General features: G+C 40.6%; 1 protein-coding gene across 1 annotated transcript in view; it reads right to left on the bottom strand.

Annotated features, from left to right (window-relative positions):
* The window catches only part of LOC145986758 (5'-3' exonuclease PLD3-like), a 163,284-nt gene extending 144,826 nt beyond the window's left edge, over positions 1-18,458 (bottom strand). Inside the window, exon 1 of the mRNA XM_083121140.1 lies at positions 17,835-18,458. Within this exon, the coding sequence (XP_082977266.1) occupies positions 17,835-18,131 (297 nt within the window). The 5' untranslated portion in view covers positions 18,132-18,458. The remainder of the gene's footprint in view (positions 1-17,834) is intronic.
* Positions 18,459-20,441: the final 1,983 nt, after the last annotated feature.

Raw genomic sequence — 20,441 nt, 5'->3', positions numbered from 1 at the left:
CATCATACCGCGTTTCTCCTTCCCTCCCAGTGTCCGGAAGCAAACGGCACCGACATTTGCTTATGGTGATGAACAACGTTTTCATCTGTCGTAGGGGAACCAACCCCAATTCCCCTTTCCCTTCTTGCAGCGGTCGATGTCCTTGGATGTCGGCGAATGTTTCCGCAGGGATGTTTGGTCGTTGCAGAGATGCAGATTGTTTTCGCCCCCGCCGACATGTTTATGACAGCGTGTTTGCAAATTTCAGGGTCCCCGTCCTGGCTTTTCCATCACGAGATGCTTATTCCATGAAATTGAATGGTGACGTCAGCAGTCCCAGAGGGATGGAACCCCAAGATACAACTACCACATTCGAACGGAACCCACAGGAGCAACTTTATTTACCTTAGATTGTTTCTGGACAGCAATAAATACATCCGAGAAAATTTGCCGTGATAAATCAAAAATAAGATCTACATTTGCTAGGCTACATGTGAAGTATAAAGGGGTGGACTTTTCGGAACATCAACCTCTCGTCCACGTAGTACACCAAGGACTGCATTTTGAAGACTAACGATGCTCTGGCGTCTGGACTCACAGTCAATATAATCCTTTGCGGGGATTGTGTCCTGTTCATATGTGTTTCAACTTTCCGATGGTGTAGTGGTAACGTCGTGGCCTTGTAATCAAGGAGTCCTGGGTTCGATACTGTAGTCCAGTCCCAATTAGCTTATCTGTGCATAAAGAGGACATAAAGCAAGAACCAAAACTCAATGCTCGTATGCGTTTCATCAGTTTCTTATCACCCTTCATCCTCATCTTCGCGATTATCCAAAAGTGGCAGAAAAAGCGAAGTAAAATAAACCAAATTAATCAATAATTCTTATAGGTATTAGCATTCTATCTTAATTGAGTAATTTCACATTGCCTAGTTATAACTTTTACCTGTTTCGAGGGAACACCTCTTTTCTCGTTTTCGCGTGAACTCCTCTGCCAACACCTTGACACATCTGTGAATCATTTTAACCATTACTCTACCGAGCACCCATAAATTCATACCATTCTTTCTCCCTTAAATGGCGAATTCTATTAATATCCTGAGAAAGAGTAGCCATATTTAAGGAATGATTTTCTGTAACAGTTTGCCTTTGGTTCTTTGTCTAGTATTGCCATATTGCTCATCTGTTCAATGGGATTCATTCCATGCATGATCTGCTACTTTCCATTTTTCATTCTCCTTTTCGTGTGTGTTTCTTGTGTTTCTCTAATCTCTTCACGTGTTGTCCAGATTTCTTATGTAAACTCTTCTGCATCCATGTTGAATGTTGCATGTGGATTTTTTTGGCGCGAAGCTACGTCCGTCGGCTGAAGCCTGAACGCCTCTAAGGCCGAAGCCGTGCCCGGCGCCTCCACCATGTTACGATAGGTCGTTCTCCGGCCTAACAGCTTGGCTACGAGATGGGTTTAAATGTGAGACGGGGGAATAATTAATGTTCCTTTGTCCTTCACCTATTCATTATGTACACGCCGAACAGGTAACGGGTTGAACATGCCCGAGTCGGGTTTGAACTACTAAACACTGATACTTTAATTACTAGTGTCATCACTGTACCTGATCTGGTCCGTCGGTTAGGTCACGTCGGCGCCGTGTGGTTCGTTGACGGTGTGTACTTTGAGTACTGCCCAACCTTTGCACGGACGCACTTCACGAGTCGCACCACTTATATTCCTTTTCCGGAATGTCTGGAGTAAGAGAACGCGAACTCGTCCTGGGCGCACGTTGCGGGTTGTGGGTCTCGTCCAATGAACGCGCGGAGGAGAGGGGCGCGCGGGAGGGGGCGACTCGACTAGCCAATCACACCCTTCTCCACTTAGTCTGGCCCCGCCCACAAGCTTTCGCCTCTGCGCGTCGCTACTGCAGACATTCCGGAAAAGTTGTATAGACCAATCACTCGCCTTGCCGCTCTCTTCACACTTCTCTGGCGACTTCTCGTCACCCGGGGGCTGGCTGGCTTTTTTGTGATGACAGTGCATTTTATTTCCGCCTCGTGACAATTGGGTCAAGTTCTGGGTGTTACTAGTTCGGTAGCTCTATTTGTACATGTGTTTGTGTTTTCTTAGAATGTAAATATACAAAGTGTTTCTAAATTATGTGTAAATGTTACAAGATTTAATAACCTAGGTTGGAACCGATGTTCTAAGGCACTTAGAACCGCACAGAGGCGTCTCCTGAACGCATGCGGTGCATGCGTCAATTGTTGGAAAAAGGACAGCTTGCTCTGCGACGACATTAATGAGCATTTCTACATTCTAATTTCTTCATATAGGAGAAGTATTTATTTTACACGAGAGCGCTCAACTAAAATTATATTGCATTTCTTGGATCTGAAGGGACACATGCGTCAATTGTGGGAAAATAATTATTACTTTCTTTCACTTCATATCCAAGAAATGTAATATAATATTAGTTGAGCGCTCTCGTGTAAAATAAATACTTCTCCTATATGAAGAAATTAGAATGTAGAAATGCTCATTAATGTCGTCGCAGAGCAAGCTGTCCTTTTTCCAACAATTGACGCATGCACCGCATGCGTTCAGGAGACGCCTCTGGAACCGCAAGGTTGTTTACTGATTGGTAACTCATACAAATTTGCATAACAAAAAAAATAAAAAATAAAAGAAACTATCTCCCGAAGTGAAATCACAAATACCTCGCTAAGTGAGAATCTCCCCAAAGTCTAAAGCTTTATTGCACAGTGATTCTGTGATAAGAGGTGTTCGCCTTCCTTTCGTCACGTCTCTAATATCTGTTCTCTCGAAAAAGTCAGGGCAATGGTTTTACAAAATAACTGACATCCCGCACAAAACATTTTAGAACCGTCGCATGTGTTAGATGTTACCCCTCACTTACTGCCCCCGTTCTTATCGAACCGAACTTCATTTGTTGACGCCATGTCAAGATGGCGCTCCTTCCGTGTGTTGACGAACCTCAGCACTTTCCTTTCAACCGCTTTCCGCAGTGCAAACACTCGTTCTCCTCTTCTCTCGTGACAAATGCGCAGTGTTGAGGGACAGGCAGCTTGGAGAATTCCGTTCGAGTCTGGTCGGGGATTTATAAATGTCTTCTCTCCTTTCTAAACCAAGTTTTTATAAATTCTAATGGGTTCTATTGGGTTCCGCTACAGGACCGAACCTTTTTCCTCGCACAATTTAATTTCGGTACAAGTTGATTATTCTTTCATTGAAAAAAATGTTCCTGGACCGTATTTAAATTGATCCTGAAAAAGGTTCCTGGACCGAATTGAAATACAGAGTGTCCGAAAAGTCACGCAACCCGGTGTTTACGAGCGTATAACGGAATAGCGAAACGGAATGAGAAGAAACGCTTTCTGCCAAGAGAATGCCCTGTATATTGGGAAAATTTAGAGAGACAAACATATGTAAGAACATGCATATTTTAATAACAAATAAGCAAAGTGTTGCCAAAGGCGGAAAAAAAATATTTGCAAATCGTGTATATTGATGCACAGAACTCACTGAGGTAAATTATTGCAACATTTCACAATACCAACGAACAATTTGGATGGCCATCTAATGAATTTGACAGAAAAATAACTTTGACGAAGTTTCAAAAACATTGCAGAAGGGAATAAATGGGCTGTTCCAAAAATCGATGTTTTCACAATATTACGAGGGACACTGGCAACACTGTTGGTGTCACGTGTCACTAACAGACGTGTTTCACCTCAGGCTATCACACTAGGGCACTTTTAAAGACAAAGGAGAAAGTTGGTTATTCTCGAACATATGCAATAAATTACATACACCTTGCAACCCTGAAATGTGGGTATCCCTAAATGCTTCACGCAAGAATATGACGATGTTCGGATATATTCTTTAACAATAAACACTCTTTCCTGTGTAGAATATGGCATTTTAAAAACACACACACGACGTCAGCATAAGTAGACACAATCTGGAATGCCGTTCGCGACAAACAACAACCACCTAAGGCACAGAAAACATGACAATTGATACACGTTCTTCTGTACCCACATTTCAGGGTTGCAAGGTGTATGTAATTTATTGCATATGTTCGAGAATAACCAACTTTCTCCTTTGTCTTTAAAAGTGCCCTAGTGTGATAGCCTGAGGTGAAACACGTCTGTTAGTGACACGTGACACCAACAGTGTTGCCAGTGTCCCTCGTAATATTGTGAAAACATCGATTTTTGGAACAGCCCATTTATTCCCTTCTGCAATGTTTTTGAAACTTCGTCAAAGTTATTTTTCTGTCAAATTCATTAGATGGCCATCCAAATTGTTCGTTGGTATTGTGAAATGTTGCAATAATTTACCTCAGTGAGTTCTGTGCATCAATATACACGATTTGCAAATATTTTTTTTCCGCCTTTGGCAACACTTTGCTTATTTGTTATTAAAATATGCATGTTCTTACATATGTTTGTCTCTCTAAATTTTCCCAATATACAGGGCATTCTCTTGGCAGAAAGCGTTTCTTCTCATTCCGTTTCGCTATTCCGTTATACGCTCGTAAACACCGGGTTGCGTGACTTTTCGGACACTCTGTACTTTACAGATAAAAAGGTTCTTTACGGTCCAGAACCCACTTACGCTTGCTGATTTTCTCTCCTGGACCGGAATCGAATTTATTTAAAATTCCTGGACCTTTAACAACACTGATATGAAATTTCTTCAACCATAGAATTCCATGTAGCTCTCGTTTTTTTGTTCTTACGTTCCCGGGTAGGATTGTTGACAGCTAGGAAGCTACTCGAAACCGGGCTTCGCTCTCGAAAGTTAGAGGTAACTTTTCTTATATCTCGTTTAGTGATTTATGGACTAGAAAAGATCATCACTGGTCCATGACGTTCCTCATACCGTCCCTCTCACAGAAGAGGTAACGCTGGACACATCCAGTGTCTCACCCATGGCCATATACGGCAAGGGCTGGATCATTCGCTTTAAGGTTCAGAATATTCTTATCGAATGTGCAGATCTTAATGTTCTCAGATAAACGTTTCAACTTCTCGACTCCTTAACATCCATGTTGGGAGATGATGACAGTGTGTTTGTGATTGTCCTTCCATCAATTTTATCTCGTCACTAGGGCTCGGAAGATGAAGACCTATAAATTGCCAAAAAAGATCTATAAAAAGACCTAAAAATATCAAATAAAGGACCTAAAAACGAAAAAAAGGACGTATAAATGTGATCCAAATTAATTAATTAATAATGAATAAAAAATACAAAATTCTGGTGGTATGAAACACACAGTGCGAAAAAACTATATGAATGAAATGCATCTTCTCTCAGTCCAAAACTGTTTTTCTCTCGTTTCAGGGATGGTTCAGTATATTTATTTATTTATTTTCTTTTATTATTTTACCACACAAAGGATATTTAAGAGGTGATGAACTGATGATGATTCGAATTGAGAATGGGCAGTAAGAACGTAGTCGAAAGAAGATGAGGTTGCCAAAAAAAAGCCGTTAAGACCTAAAAAAATGCTAAAAAAGGATCAATAAGCCAAACAACGTCGAAAAAGGCAAAAAAAGGACAAATAAAACCCACCTTTATTCTGGCCTACAATGACCCAAAATGAACGTATGTTATGTTGGGCCTCGTCTTCGGACACTAGGGAAAAAAAGGAATTTTCCTCAACTTCCGAGACCTACTCATCACCTTCCATCCTTATCTTCGCAGTAAGGCAAAAGTGGTAGAAATGCGAAATCGTTATCAATCATTAAACTGTAGGAAAGAATTTCTGATATTGTGTGAAGGGTTCAAAATAGCCATGTGTGCCGACTCATTCTCTCTTCCTCATCGTTGGTATTGGGCTATACTGATCGCGGGCGCAATTGTCAGCTGACCTACTTCTTGCTATATAGCTCTATCTGTCCACCAATCATCATCGGTGAAGGGTGGCTCGATGAGTGCCAACAACACCAATTGTAAAGTAAAAGTTGCAGGGGTAACATCGCTCTCCTGTTACAACATTGCCAAGCGTACGTCTGTTCTTGTCACTTGTTTTTATTAGCTTGTTTGTACAGTGTTTGGGTGTTTTGCGTACTAATTTTCCGTGCTTTGTGTACTATTGTACATCTTTTATCCGCTAACAGCGCTGATCAACTCTCTCTCTCCCCCGTTTAAGAGTACGTTTGGCACCATCCAGGAACTTTCGGCACCTTGTGACTCGAAAATGCCCGATGTCAGTCGAAGGGAATTCAACTGATCGTTGTTTCCCAGCCATGCGATCAGTATAAATAAGGAGGAAAAGTGTTGTAAGAAGTTTGAAAACAAAAAAAAATGGTAAGATATATCTGTGTCACTGTTTCTACAAGGCTTTGTGCTCACGTGAAAGCCAATTTGAGAGTGTTTTGTCACCCACGCCTAGTGGCCTCGAGCAATTGTGCGACGATGCTTTTATTGCTTCCCCTTCGCAGACGCAACCCGCCATGCATCTCCATTATGGGAAACCCGTGTAGCGGGAAGAGTGGCCCCCGTGCATTACTCCATCGTCCCTGTCCGGGCGCCAAAGTTATAAGTCTGTCGTCAGCGATGAAGCGACGGTACGTCTTCTCTTTCTTTGATCGATGCAGGCACTTGCTGACACACAGGACTCTTTCTCCGTCTCTAAAGGGGAGGAGGAGAGGTCGCTCTCCGGAAATACTCAAGAGGAACAAGGGACAGTACGCGGAAATTGCACTTTCACGGAAGGATACGCGAAATGGCTTCGGCCCAAATAACTTCTTCATCGTCTTTCTAATGTTCTTGTGTTTTGTCCTTATATGTGCTGAGTGCCCCTTAACAGCCTCGGCAAGTTACGATAAGGGGTTGGCCCCCTTATAATGTAACGGGCGCAAATAATCCAAGTGTTGAAGCACCCCAATTTTTTTATTTCAATCAATGTAATGTTTGTTGCAGGTCAATGCACAGCAGACTACGGAAGCAGGCTGATACGTAAACACTGACATAAAATTTGAAGCTGATTCAGTGTTGCCGTAACAAGAAAATACAATTTCCCTTTAGGAAGACCAAAATTTTCCTTTGTCATCAAAATTTTCCCTTCAACTTAGATTAAATTGAAATCGCAATGACACACGTTGTCCATTGTTTTCAAATTTCCCTGCAATATTGATATCCTTCATAAAATTTGTCTTTTCCTTTTCTATTTAAAAATTCTGCCTAAATTTTCCTGCACCGAGGGAAATTTCTGTTCATATGGCAACACTGATCTGATATTTTTTCACTATAAAAACGAGGACTAGCATCCATTAAAATTGCAGAATATGCACCAAAATACTAATGGAAATGCCCTTCATGAGCCAAGCAAGACCTGTTTTTTCCACAACATTCTATCCTTTGACATTCTTTTTTAAGGAATACTGGGAGTATGACCTCATCAAACCCTTTGGGCACGCCACTGTGCGGAACAGTAAATTTTTGGTCGGGACGGGATTGCAAAGGAAATATTAATATTTCTGACGTTCGGGACTGAAAAAATTCTCCATTTGAAGACCACGTCAGAAAATCTTTGAAATTTTCCGATGCCTTGAAATTCTCGAATTGTACACACTATGCCCCCTTCAAGGGATTGTTCTTGCACATCTGAAATAATATTAATGTGAAGAAATTTCAGATGCTTATAGCACAGAAAATATAAAGAATTAACCTCTCTTAAATAAGATCCTTTGGAATTCCTCGGCTGTTCGGGATTACGAGATGTCAGGAAATCATTTCCCTGACTTTGATAATTTATACCCCGTCATTTTGAATTATTATTTTTTTACAGTACGTTTCGACACGTAAAAACATAAATCAGAGATACCGTCAAGGACAATAGATTAAGTGGTCTCGGTTTGATTTCTGTGCTTTGTAAAAAAGTACAAAAATATATAGAACTGTTAGTGTGAGATGTTTCAAGGCGAATCGAGTTTCTATGTAAATAGTAGACTAGAGTCTGAACTTGTATACAACGCCAAAGTATTTTCAATTCAGTTTTAATTTTATAAAGTAATAAAAATAATAGCAAAAATAATTAGTCGACCTCCGTGGCGGAGTGGTTAGCTCAGCGAATTACGACGCCACAGGTCCCGGGTTCGTATCCCGGACTGAGCATGGGTGTTCTTTGTGAGTGCCCCTTCATCAATTTCATCATGTCATCATTCATCCTCATCTTCGCGATTAGGCAAAATGTGGCAGAAAAATTCTTGCGTACGCCCTTGCCAGTAGATCTTGTGTAGACGAAGATACGGTGAATGAGACAGAAGGGGTAGAATGGGAGAAATAGAGAACGAGAGAGAGGGAAAGGAGAGAAATAGAATCGGCGGTACACTCCGAGAACTAAATGCATCAAGTCTATTTGATGCACCAGAAATGTATTGATTTTTGTATTAAATTGCCAAATTCAATTAACAAGAACTAAGTTTACAGTCCGATGCATTTTTATATCGCTTGTCCGGGAACTTTTCTAATATTGGAAGCGGCCCCGGCGCCTACCCAGCGTCGAATAACATGGGTACCTGGGAAGAAACCCTGGGGGGTAAAGGCGGTGAGGGGCGTGATACTGATCACATCACCCCCACTCATGACCGGATCAAGAAAGTGTGGGGCGTTACCCCCCACCCCCTATACGCCTTCATGGCGTTGTGCTAAGCACAGGGGAGCACTTTACCTTCACTTTGTAAAGGTAACGGCTAGTATATGGCTAGTTGTATTTTGATGCACTTTCCTGCATCTTTCTCGATGTTGCTCTTGAACGTTTTGTTTGAGCTACAGCCTTTATGCATTTTTTGGTTTCATCTGATGCATTTCTTTCTCTGGGCGTAGGACTTCCCCTATCGAGAGAGAGTTGAAACCACGAAACCGAGATGGAAGGAGATTAACGGAATGGTTTTCCAGAAACGCCACCAGATAACCGCTTGATTGCCGACAGCTACATCTGGCGCTCTCGTCCAACGACGTTAACGTCTTTCCAAATTGATAGATCGGTTGCCATAATCGCTCATGAAGAGGAAATTTCCTGGCGAGAATTTACGAAGATTGCGCTCCAAGGTGTCACGAGGGACAGTGGAGAGCGATAAGCGTTGCTATCTTGCTCAACTAATAACAGAAACTCCTAGAAGCCTCGTGATCGTTTCTCCCTGTCGCACGCAGAAGGCGGCGTTTAACATCCACGCTGTAATGGCCGCCGTTAACGATACGCAAGCAAGTTTTGTGGTTCTGCTAGCTCGTTTACTGATAAATCGATAACAAAATGATCGCGTTACTGTTAAGAATCGAGGTTAACATTAGTTTATGATTAAGGCTCATTTGAAAAACAAATGAAGAAAGAAATTCAAATTAGACACCATAACATAATTTGAAAATCGGCTCTTGTGTATGGCAGCAAATGTTGGACTCTTCGTCAACATTATAAAACTATTATCCGTGACAGAAATATTGAGCCCTCTGTTCACGCGCTTGTAAAATTGTACTCCGTGGGAGGAAAAAATTGAAATATACCTCATTGGAAAGCTTCAAGTATCTACTTTTTAATAAGCGTTATCTGAAAATTAATCTTAACTTTGTTATCTTACTATAATAAAAAAATCACTGAAAAGTGTAGTTTTTCTTCCAATTTTTACGAACGGGGAACTTAACACCATACAGTTCATAATCGACTGTACATATAATTTTAAGATTTTGTGTACTTAAAGTTTGATTATTTCTGCACCTGTGTAGAAAAAATCAAATGCATATTTTTACTAGATGCTTCAAAAATTGGCGTTTTAGGGAAACGTGCAAACTTGAAATGCATAATTACAAATTCAATGAAATTGCAAAACAACTGTTGATATAACGCATATGATCAAATTACAGAAGTTTGGCGTGTGTACGTACAAAACCAATGTCAATAAACCATTCAAAGGGTATCATTGTCATGGTTACCACATTGTTATTCTCCATTTACGATGTTATTTATCTTGAATATTTTGCAGGAAATGTAATTTTATTTGAAATTTAATCTTATGTTTCATATTGGACACACATAATGTTGCAAATGGAAATGAAAACTTTCCTGAGTACCTGTGACGTGAATTGGACCAGTGGGAAGAATACTTCCCACACCATAAAATTATGGGAAACCATGGAAAAGACATAAAGTAACAACAGAGTATTAAATACTATGCACATACACTAAATAATATGCAGAAATCAATTTCGTCCTACCTTTAGAAAAAATTGGCCCATGAAAGGGTTAAGCTGAGTAGCCTTACGAGACAAAATTAGAAGTGAAGAAATCCGAAATAAATGGAAGGTCGAAGCAATGGTGGAAGATATATTAAAACATCAGTTGAAGTGGAATCAACATGCTCTGAGGATGCCAGATAGACGTTTACCTCCAAACGTATTAAATTACAGGTCCAAAGGAATAATACATATAGGAAGACCATATCGCTTCTGGAATGATCAAGTTTTGTAGCCGCAGAACGGACTTTGGTTATCCAGACTTACAAGAGGAAGAAGAAGACTCAGCTGGAGTTTGAGTCTGTCCCAACCACAGACGTCTATCTGGGGAATAGCAGGGCACATTCTGCCCCCGCCCCGTGGATACAGCACCGTGCCATGAAGACACATTTTAGATGTGGGGGTAGGGCCCCACACGTTCTCGATCTCGTCCATTCTGGAGGCGATGTGATCAGCACCACGCTCTGTCCGCCTTTACCCACCAGGTAGCCATTGATTTGAGACTGGGCGAGTCCCAGAACCGTTTTATGCAGGGACAAGGCTTGAAAAATTCCAACCTTATATTCCGACTCTGCCGCACTGTGCAAATTCAGGTGGGGACATCCATTGATACGCACAAAATCCAAGATGTGTTAAATTTTAGATTCCAAGAAATTAGATCTCTTCAGAGTTGCTTCTAAGGCGCTCATGAAAACAATACTGCAGTACTTGCAATAGTACCTACAATAACCAATATTTCTTCCAAGCCGTTAACAACAAGTGTCTCTATGATAAATGTTTGTTAAGCTTTTAGATCTTGTTTAGTTTTATTTTACAAATGTTTTCTCTTGAAAAGATGCGCTTTTGTAGCACTGCAAGACGGACTATTGCCAAGAACTTTCGCTAGCGGCGAGGCTGTCGTGACTCTCTCTGGTTGCTGAAGCACTGTCCAAAGGCGAATTATCCCGCATTCCCAGGTTCTTCACCCCTCCCCCCTGGTGGACGAATAAATAATTACCCGCTCCGTGTTCCCGTCGTCTATTAATTTCCTCTCTCCCCTCTTTGCGTGGGTGATACGCCAACCCTGGTCTGCACTACATCATTCATGACGCCATTGTGGGATTTTGAACTTGCACGCAGAGGCATTCCTCCTTGACCCGAATCCTCCTCTTTCTCTCTTCTTGACCACCCTTTGTTGCTTGCTTTGTGTAGAGAGCGAAGGCCAAGAGATCGATGACGGTTGAACTCTCTTTGGCTTTCAAATCTTCCGTCCAATAACTTCACCTCAGTCCTTAAGTTTTGCTTCTAAGGTCGGTTCATTAGTCTGATAGTTCTGGTCTAGAAATGGCCTGTCTCTTGGAGCCGCTTCACCATTATTACAAAGAATAATAATATACTTTTAGTAGTTTAAACTTTACTGTCGCTATATTTATGCTCTACACATAATAAAGGTCCATTTCTGGTACTAGACATGTAACCACAAATGTGTTTGTAGAAACAATTGGACCGAACCTCCATTGCGAAGTGGTTAACACAGCGCGCTACGGCACCAAGGTCATGTGTTCGAATCCTGGCCCGGGTGTTCTTTGCGAGTGTCACTTATTCTACTTCATCACACTATCACTCATTCTCATCGTCCCGATTAGCCAAAAGTGTCAGAAAAACGAACATAACATAATTGAATCAATTCAATTAGTCAGCATTTGGCTCATCTTGATACAAGTCCTGGAACATATTCTGTGCTTCTAGAAATATATTTGTTGCAGTCATATGGATCCTGAGACATGCTTTGTGTTTCTAGATGCATATTTTATTAACTGGTAGAAATCCTGAAACATATTCGATGTTTCTAGAAACAAATCAATTTCAGCTCATACAAATCCTGAAAGTGTTCTTGTGGGTTCTAGATACATATTTTCTATTAGATCAATTAAATCCTGGAAGATATTCTGTTTCTAGATAGACAAGTGTTTCAGGCATACAAATTCTGAAACATATTTGTTTCAGCTTATGTAATATTTTCTGCCTGGAAAGTTTTTCAGAAACGTGACATTCGTATGAGGCACAAGAGAACCTGCTAATTTTTTTCATGAGAAAACTTCTTTACTGATAGAAACCCCATGGTGGAAACAGGGCCGCCGCTAGTCATTTTGCAGCCCTGGGCGGTGGCGGTAGATGCCGCTCCCTTTCGAACACCTCCCCCTCCCCCGTCATTACGCAGCAACGGGAAATTGAAAATCAACATATTCTTAAGTAAAACATCAAACTACGTATAAAATAAATAATGATAAAACCTCTTACGGTTTTTGCAATACTATTAAGCATAAAAGGATATCTCGGCCACAGCAAAACTTTAAAAAATGCGACAATTATTATAAATATTTTATGAAAACTCTCTCTCTCACCTTGTCTCTCAAACGTATCTTAAATGTAACAAATATTATGAAAGAAATGGCTTGACTTCTTATGTTTACCGTTGTAGGCCTATGATATATGCTTGGATTTTTAAAAGAATTACATCACCCGCGTGGATGATCTAAGGTGTGAATTTTTCCCTGCGTTGTCCTCACATAAAACGGCTCCGGAGTTCACCCAGACTCAAATTAATAGGTACCTGGGGTTAACCCTGGGAGGTAAAGGTGGCCGGAGAGTGGTGCTGATCACGTCACCTCCATAATGGCCGAGATCGAGAATGTGTATGCCCCCATCCCAATCCCCTAAATGTGCCTTCATGACATGGTGCTATATACATAAAATGAAAACAAGCGTGTTTCAGACTTGATTGACCGAAGATAGTATTTCTATTAGCCTTAATTTAAAAAAACAACAACTTCGTTCGCCTCTTGCGACGGTTACCGACAAAGTTAAAAAAATCGAAGTGTAACACTCAAATTAAGTGCAAAATCATGACCCCTTTATCCGAAAGCACTTTTAGTTCATCTGTTAAATCAGTAGCTTCTATGTGTTAACATACCGGCAGGTTTTGTACACTTTTCAGACAAGACCAGATGGCATATCTTTAAGCTTACTAATACCATTAAAAAAATGAAAAGTCCACTATGATGTTTAAGCTGCTCAACTTTTCCCCTTAGAGCCGAAATGATCGTCTTTTTTAAGAAAATCAACTTCGTACAGTTTTTGTGGATCTTCAACAGCTTCATCATACTGTAACTGCTTCTTTCTATTTCGGCCCTCTGCAGTGTTGCACATCTTTGGATCATGTATGTGTATCTAAATTCGAAGCCAATTCTTTCTCATCAACCAGGACTCACAGGTCGGCGGCCCCGACGCCTCCACGAGTGAAGGGAGGGAGGCCCTGCCAGGCATTATACTGCAAAGTGCCGTCTAAGAAACTTAGAAATTTTTCGTTACTCCTGCTGTTTTCAAAGCACTGATATATTTGTAAGAAATGTAACAGCATCTAACACATCGTAGATTAATGATTTGAAGACATTTGCTCATTACATTACGTGGAGTAAAAGTCATACCAGATAACTAGTGAGCAAAGGAATGTAAAGCCTCGAAAGTGATTTGGTTTTGTGACATTCGGAGAGTTTTATTGTCGCCACTTATTTAAAGAAGCACTCCCACTTGATATATCAACGGAGTTAAGGCATCCAATCTGCTTTCCCACCTTGTGGCACTCAGAGGTTTTAAAGTGAGACTACTGATATGTTCCTTCAGGACGGTGGGTTGGCATATATTAACTTCCAAGTTGTTTTTTTTTTTTTGGTAATATAATATTATAACTTCCAAGTTTGCAATAGGCTTATTTTTTCTTCTCTTCCAATTTTGCCGCCCTGAATATTTGCCGCTCTGGGCGGTGGCACGGTTCGCCCCCCCCTTTTTTTCAGTTGACACAGAAATTTAAAAATACACCTGCACGTTGTGGTGTGCCGTTACAAAATAACTTCAAGTTACTAAAACATTAATTATCATTATTTCTACCAGACCGTAAGAACAAGAGCGAAAGTGAAATTTCCTCGGAACACCTTATTTGCATTTCTTTTCTTTTTATTTCTCATTTTTTGTCGAGAAACTATACCTAAGTAGGGGGCGATTAAATAAATGCTAAGAAAAAGGAAGGAAAGGTCAAGAAAAAATCAAGAATTTGGGATGTGTTATTTTGGTAGACATCCTGTTGTCCGTAACTGGTTTTGGATTTGCCATGGAATTATTCCGCTTATCTCGTCGCGGTTTTTCCCCTACACATGTCATTCGTTTCGCGACCATTTAACCGCTTCTGTCTTTACTGTGCGTTCACCTACATGGATTGCCTGCAGAGATTTAGACAGGCTCAAATTGCAACATACTCGTCCAAATCACCACACAGAGGGTGTACGCTTAGTTTCGTGAGATGTTGAGTGGAGATCATGTTTCCATCGACTTGGGATTATGTTTCCATTAAGTATATGAATGAAATAACAATAATAACAGCCGATGGAAAAGTAGAAGAAGAAATAAATAGCAGGGTTCAAAAAACAAATAGAATATATTACCAAATAAGTAATACAATAGTAGGAAAAAAGGAGGTACAAGAAAATACTAAATTAAGGATTTACAAAACTATAATTATACCAACAATGCTCTATGAATAGAAAACTTAACGCTCCAAAATAAGCATAAAAGTAGATTAACAGCAACAGAGATGAAATACCTTAGAATAGTCGTAGTACAGACGAGATAGAATCAGGAACACTAAAATCAGAGAACAGCTACAAGTAGAATCAATTGAAGAGATAATAGAGAGAAGAACACTGGGCTGGTATGGTCATGTCATGAGAATGGGAGAAGAAAGAAAACCAAAACAAGTAATGGAAGCGAGACCAGAAGGAAGGAGAGGAAGAGGAAGACCTCGGATAGAATGGGAGCAATACCTGTCAGAGATGGTTACTAAAAGAGGAAAGCCACTAATGGGAGTTAAGAGAATGGCACAAGATAGGAAGAGTTTTAGCTGATGGCTGAAGGACCCCGACGGCTAACAGCACGAAGGCGAAGAAGAAGTAAGTGAGTATGAAATAATTTAACTTCTACAAGAAGTAGATGGTAGAATACTCCTGATGCTATGCTTGCTCATAATTCGCATAAAGAGGCATATTACAACAGATAATGCATTTTAAAAATACAACAAATATGAAACGCGTATTAAACGTAAATGCTACAACCTGTTTATGTATTTTATTTTCTTGTTGATATTGCTTTTCTAAATTGTCAGTTTGTATAGCATTGCTAATAACTTCAATAATACTGCTAATAATTGTACCTAGGTAAAACTTGGAAAAAGTTCTAAAGAACGCATCACTTACATTGAACAATAAAGTTTTCATATGGAGTTATTTCAGCCTGTCTACTCGAAAACACTCCAAAGTGATCCAATACATCAAACTGTCGCACAAAAAATGGTACGTTTTCAGCCATATCTTCACATATTTCTAAGGCTTAAACTGATCAAGTGGTGTGCCATCTCGACATTGCATTCCCGATCACTTGAAACCGTCGTCGCCTTGTTACCAAAGTGTCCCGGATTTGATACCCGGGGGTTTGGATCTGACTTTAAACTGTAGGTCCAGTCCCAATTAGCCTATCTGTGCATAAGATGGATTTCAAGCTCGAACAGAGGATAGAACGCGGGGAATGCATGCAGCTGTATCGTAGTAATCGTAGTGTAATTTGGGTTGCATAAAACGTAGGCGTATTTTCAGACTTTGAGGAACAACTTGTGACTTTACAACCCATCGACAAGCTCATACAAAACCTGTTCAATATTCGGTGTTTCTACAAAGAATATTAGTTTCAGGTCATACAAATCCTGAAATATATTCTTTATTTCTAGAAACGTATGCTGGATGCTGTTGTATGGTAAGTTAAGAAAAGACGTTTGCTGAACGGAAAATAAGACGTATATAACAAACTATAATGGCCCCGTTTTCGGTGCTATCTTGCTTTTTTGTATATTCGTGTTTTCGCATGGTTTCGTTGCAATTACAAAAACGCAAATTACCGTGCAAAGATTGGCAACACCTGAACAAAGTGATAGTTTATTCATAAATGCAGGTTTTGAACTGTTCGAACTCCTCAATCCAATGTCTTAGTTCCTTCACATTTCTAGTTTTTGGTCAAATATGCTGGAACATCCTGCTGCTTACTTCCCTGGTATGGTCATCTTTTCTCAGATGAAAAGAAAGAAAATAACGCGGAAATGAAGATATCAAAATATAATGTACAACTATGGCTGAGATCGAAAATGAGCGGAGCCCTTTATATCACAACGCAATGAACAGGGGAAGACTTCACGTCCGATAGATGTTACCTATATTGCAAAACGCATAAAGTATAAAGCATTGTCTGACTACCATGTGTAAAACCCGGATTTGATTCCCGTTGTGGGCGATTTCAGATCGGAATTTTTACAACAATATTATTGCTGCTCAGGGTTTCACAAAGTCTTCAATTAATTGGTACTGAGAGGGCTAAATATGACCGGAGCGTGGTGCTGATCGCATCACCTCCACCTTTAACGCATGTTGCAATGTGCAGGCAGTAACCTTATTACCTTTTGCTTGTTATTAATGCCTCTAACCAACCAAGGCACAGCATAGAGCTTGCCGTCACATCCGTTTCATAATATCCCGTCCGTAGGCAGAAATTTTGGGGGAGTATTTTATGAAGATTGAAGAATTTACGAAGTAGTAGCGGCGTTCCTTCACCTCACAGGTCAACAAGACCATGCAACCGCGTAATATTCCCAGAGAGCATTAGACGAAGAACCACAAATCATTCAGGCTTATACTTGTCAAGTGAGAAGTAGTAAGTAAAAATGATGTAACAAATGCTTTTGAAATATTTTTTTTCGTTACAAAAAGCACGTAGGTAAAGCAATATTCTTTCCACGGTAGAGAAATAGCAATTTAACTCACGATGTGAAATATTACACCACTCTAAATTTGAAAGTTGGTTAAATTTTAGGCTCTGTTGCATTAAAGAGAGCGCTCCTGGTTTCGAATCTTCTGAGGCAGTGGTTCTCAACTTTCCTTTCGGTAAAGTCATTGTTTAAAAGTCGATGTTCCGATCAGAACAATTTTACTAGTAAAGACGGTCCTAATTCTTTTACTTTGGTTGTAAGGGGTGTCCCTTTTCTTTAAGACACCAAAATGTTAAACCTCTCTTCCACGTACTGACATACAGAGGCAGGAGCTGATGGGGCTGCAGCCCCTAAAATGGCATTTTTGTTCTTTGACCAGATGCTTTTTTGCCAGCGTAAACAACAACGTAACCACCGATAGTGTAAATAATATGTGGAACACTGAAAAGTATAGTATTGAAGATGCAGGAATTTTTTATGAATTATTTTGGTAACATTCAGTCAGTAATTAAGTTGTGATAATTCTTTCGGTGTATATTGTTGAAACATTTTGTTTCCTGAAGAGCAGGGACTTCATTTTTAAAACAGAATATAATAATATTCGGTTGTCTCGAGCCCCAGGGGCGCATATAAGTTGGCGCCAGTGCCCCTGTGTTAAATCGTCATGTTTTTAATTGTCCTAGAAATAACAAAAACCCAGGGAATTCGATCCGGAGCCACTATTTAAGATAATAAGAAGCTGCAGAATGTTCTAACTTACCGGTAACTTGACCCTCTTCTTCTGCCGTTTGGAGCACCCGGGAGCCCGTCCTTCTTTCAAGCTGCTCTTGGGCCTCGCTCCGTGGTGGGGCGCCGACAGCGGGAATATCATGAACAGCTGGTCCTGAGCATTGGTCGAGGGCCCGGGTTCGGTCACCTCGCCGGGTCCGTGAACGAGAATGTGCCAAGCCTGCGAGCCGATCTGCCAGAGTCCATCCTGGAGACTTCGACCGCCAGCCGAGTCGTCTATGCTGCCCGAGCGGGAGGTGGAGAACGGGATGCTGATCGAGAAGGGCATCCTGATCACAAGGTCGTTAGCGCTTTCTTCATGCCCGTGGCAACACTGTTCACCATAATTTTTCGAATTAGTTTGCCGTCGCTAGTAATCACTCGTTCTCATCCGTTGTATTGAAGCAACGACCACGAAATTTTGCGTTAACATTACGCGCAATTCAAACAAAAACTCCTGAAGCTGCTTCACGGAGTACAATCTCGATGGCGGCTGCTGTTTTAGCTGCACGGAGCTTTTTTTAATTTTCCTTTTTCAACTTTTCTTCCCGCAGGAACACGTGGCTCCCGCTGAGGCCGGGGCAGCGCTCCAAGAATTGCAAACCGCCCGTCTAGAAACACGGTGCTTTCTGCCTCTAGACGTCCGGCAGTGATGGTTACTCACGTTTCGCAGGAATTCCCTCGCATCGGGAGAAAATTCCCGTTTCCGTGACAAAAATTCCCTTTCCCACCCAAAAAAAAACTCTTTTTAAAGAAAAATGTGTCAGTATTGTGCAGAAATGTTTATGTTTTCTGAGAGAAAAATGCCTCTTTAAAAGAAAAATATCTCACGTTATCAATTCAATTTTCTGACGGTAAGTTCCTTTTAAAAACTGGCCGATTTCTGTGGATAGCACAGCGCGCTGCGACGCCAGGGGTCCCGGGTTCGGATCCAAGTCTTGGTATGGGTGTTCTTCGTAAGTGTCCCTTCATCAATTTTATTCCATCATCACTGTTGCGATTAGCCGAAAGTGGCAGAAAGGTGACCCTAAATAATGGGAAAAGAACTGAAAATTTATCTGTTTCTAACAAAAACATAAGTTTCTATGACAAAAATCCCCTCAACCGGAAGAGAATTTTCAAAATACTTAATCAAAAAAATGGTTGTAAATACATATTGATTGATACTCATGTAGAATATCACATTTTAACGAGTCTCAGCTGTCTTAAGAAACAACTAGTTTAAGCCGGAGTGTTCTGTGACGTAACCATGTGGATTTGACATTGTTCCTTCAACCATATCATACATTCGTTTGCATCACCACAATTTGGCAAAGAACTAAATTAAAACAAATCTTAGATACATCACAATTCTCAATATAAACAGGGAAAAATTAAGAACGAATATCTAAGAGTTTTTTTATAGTTAGAAGAACTGCTAATTTCTGCAGCCAATGATTTATTCACACCCCGTAACACCCAGATTTCCTCTACACCCCTAATATTTTTCACAAAGGCCCAAGTTATGCTTATTTTGGCTCTAAATTACCATGGCACACCCTTAAGCTTACACCTCCAGATGAAAAATAGTGGGTAAACCTTTGTGTGCAATTACTATTATTAAAAACAACTGCATTTATTCTCACATATTTTCCAAATGTAATGCAACTATACAGAAAAATATAGACTGTGCTGAAGTTGTGTAGTTAGATTGCACCAATGAAAAAGATTATTATCTCATTTTTAAGAGTTTTCTGCAATTTTCCCTTTCCCTCAGAAATTCCCATAAAATTTCCCTCTTCCAAGGGATATTTCCCTCGTCTTAGAAGCACTGCCAGTCATCGATCCGTCCAAAGAGGAGAGGTTTACTTTTCGAAAGGTCACTCAGTTGCACAGGCGCAGGAACAACGCCCCGCCCACTCGTCTTATTTCGTTCTGAAAAATTCAAAAGTGTTTTCTTCTTGTTTTTAATATTTTGGAATATTTTTTACCCCCTCTCCCCCGTTCCGCTCTCGTAACTACTTCGGTAAGTTTGCTCAGCCGTCACAATGCAGAAGATTGGCTCTCATTCCGTCCTCTTAGAAACTTGCTTGTCTGTTAATGTAAACAAAATGTGGCCTTGCGTGTTTTGTTTGCCTTGTGTCATGCTGTCGCATGGCATGTAACTAATTGTAGGTCATTCTTCACTGCCCCGAAAGCACGCCTTCTGTTTCTGCGTGTATCAGGCGTTTCATATCGTAACGTACTCTGAGTACGTGGGATCGAACCAAGAACCTTCACCATTGAGGGGGGTGATGTAGCTCGCTTAATCATTCATCCTCTTCATTTGAGCACTCGCCCTTCAAGGTAAGCCTAATGGTAATGGGCGAGAGGTACTAACTACACACTTGGAAATGGCAAAACACAAGCTTTCGGATTTATACCTTCAAGTCTAGATCAACATGGTTGGAAGTAACAATACCTGTCTGTCTCTGATGATACAATTCCCCGCTGATAGCTGTTCATATCGAAACGTGTTCGATCGCTCAATCTCCTCAGTTCCTTCTTGTTCGGCGATTCCAGGCAGAAGACCCCACACCACACGTTGCTCTCTGTTTTGTTCTCTTTCCTCCTTCCCTGG

Source organism: Lepisma saccharinum, chromosome 4 (assembly GCF_977018435.1).
Source record: "Lepisma saccharinum chromosome 4, izLepSacc3.1, whole genome shotgun sequence".
Taxonomy (NCBI): domain Eukaryota; kingdom Metazoa; phylum Arthropoda; class Insecta; order Zygentoma; family Lepismatidae; genus Lepisma; species Lepisma saccharinum.
Note: the sequence above shows the minus strand (reverse complement) of the source record. Positions and strands in the feature narration are given on the sequence as shown.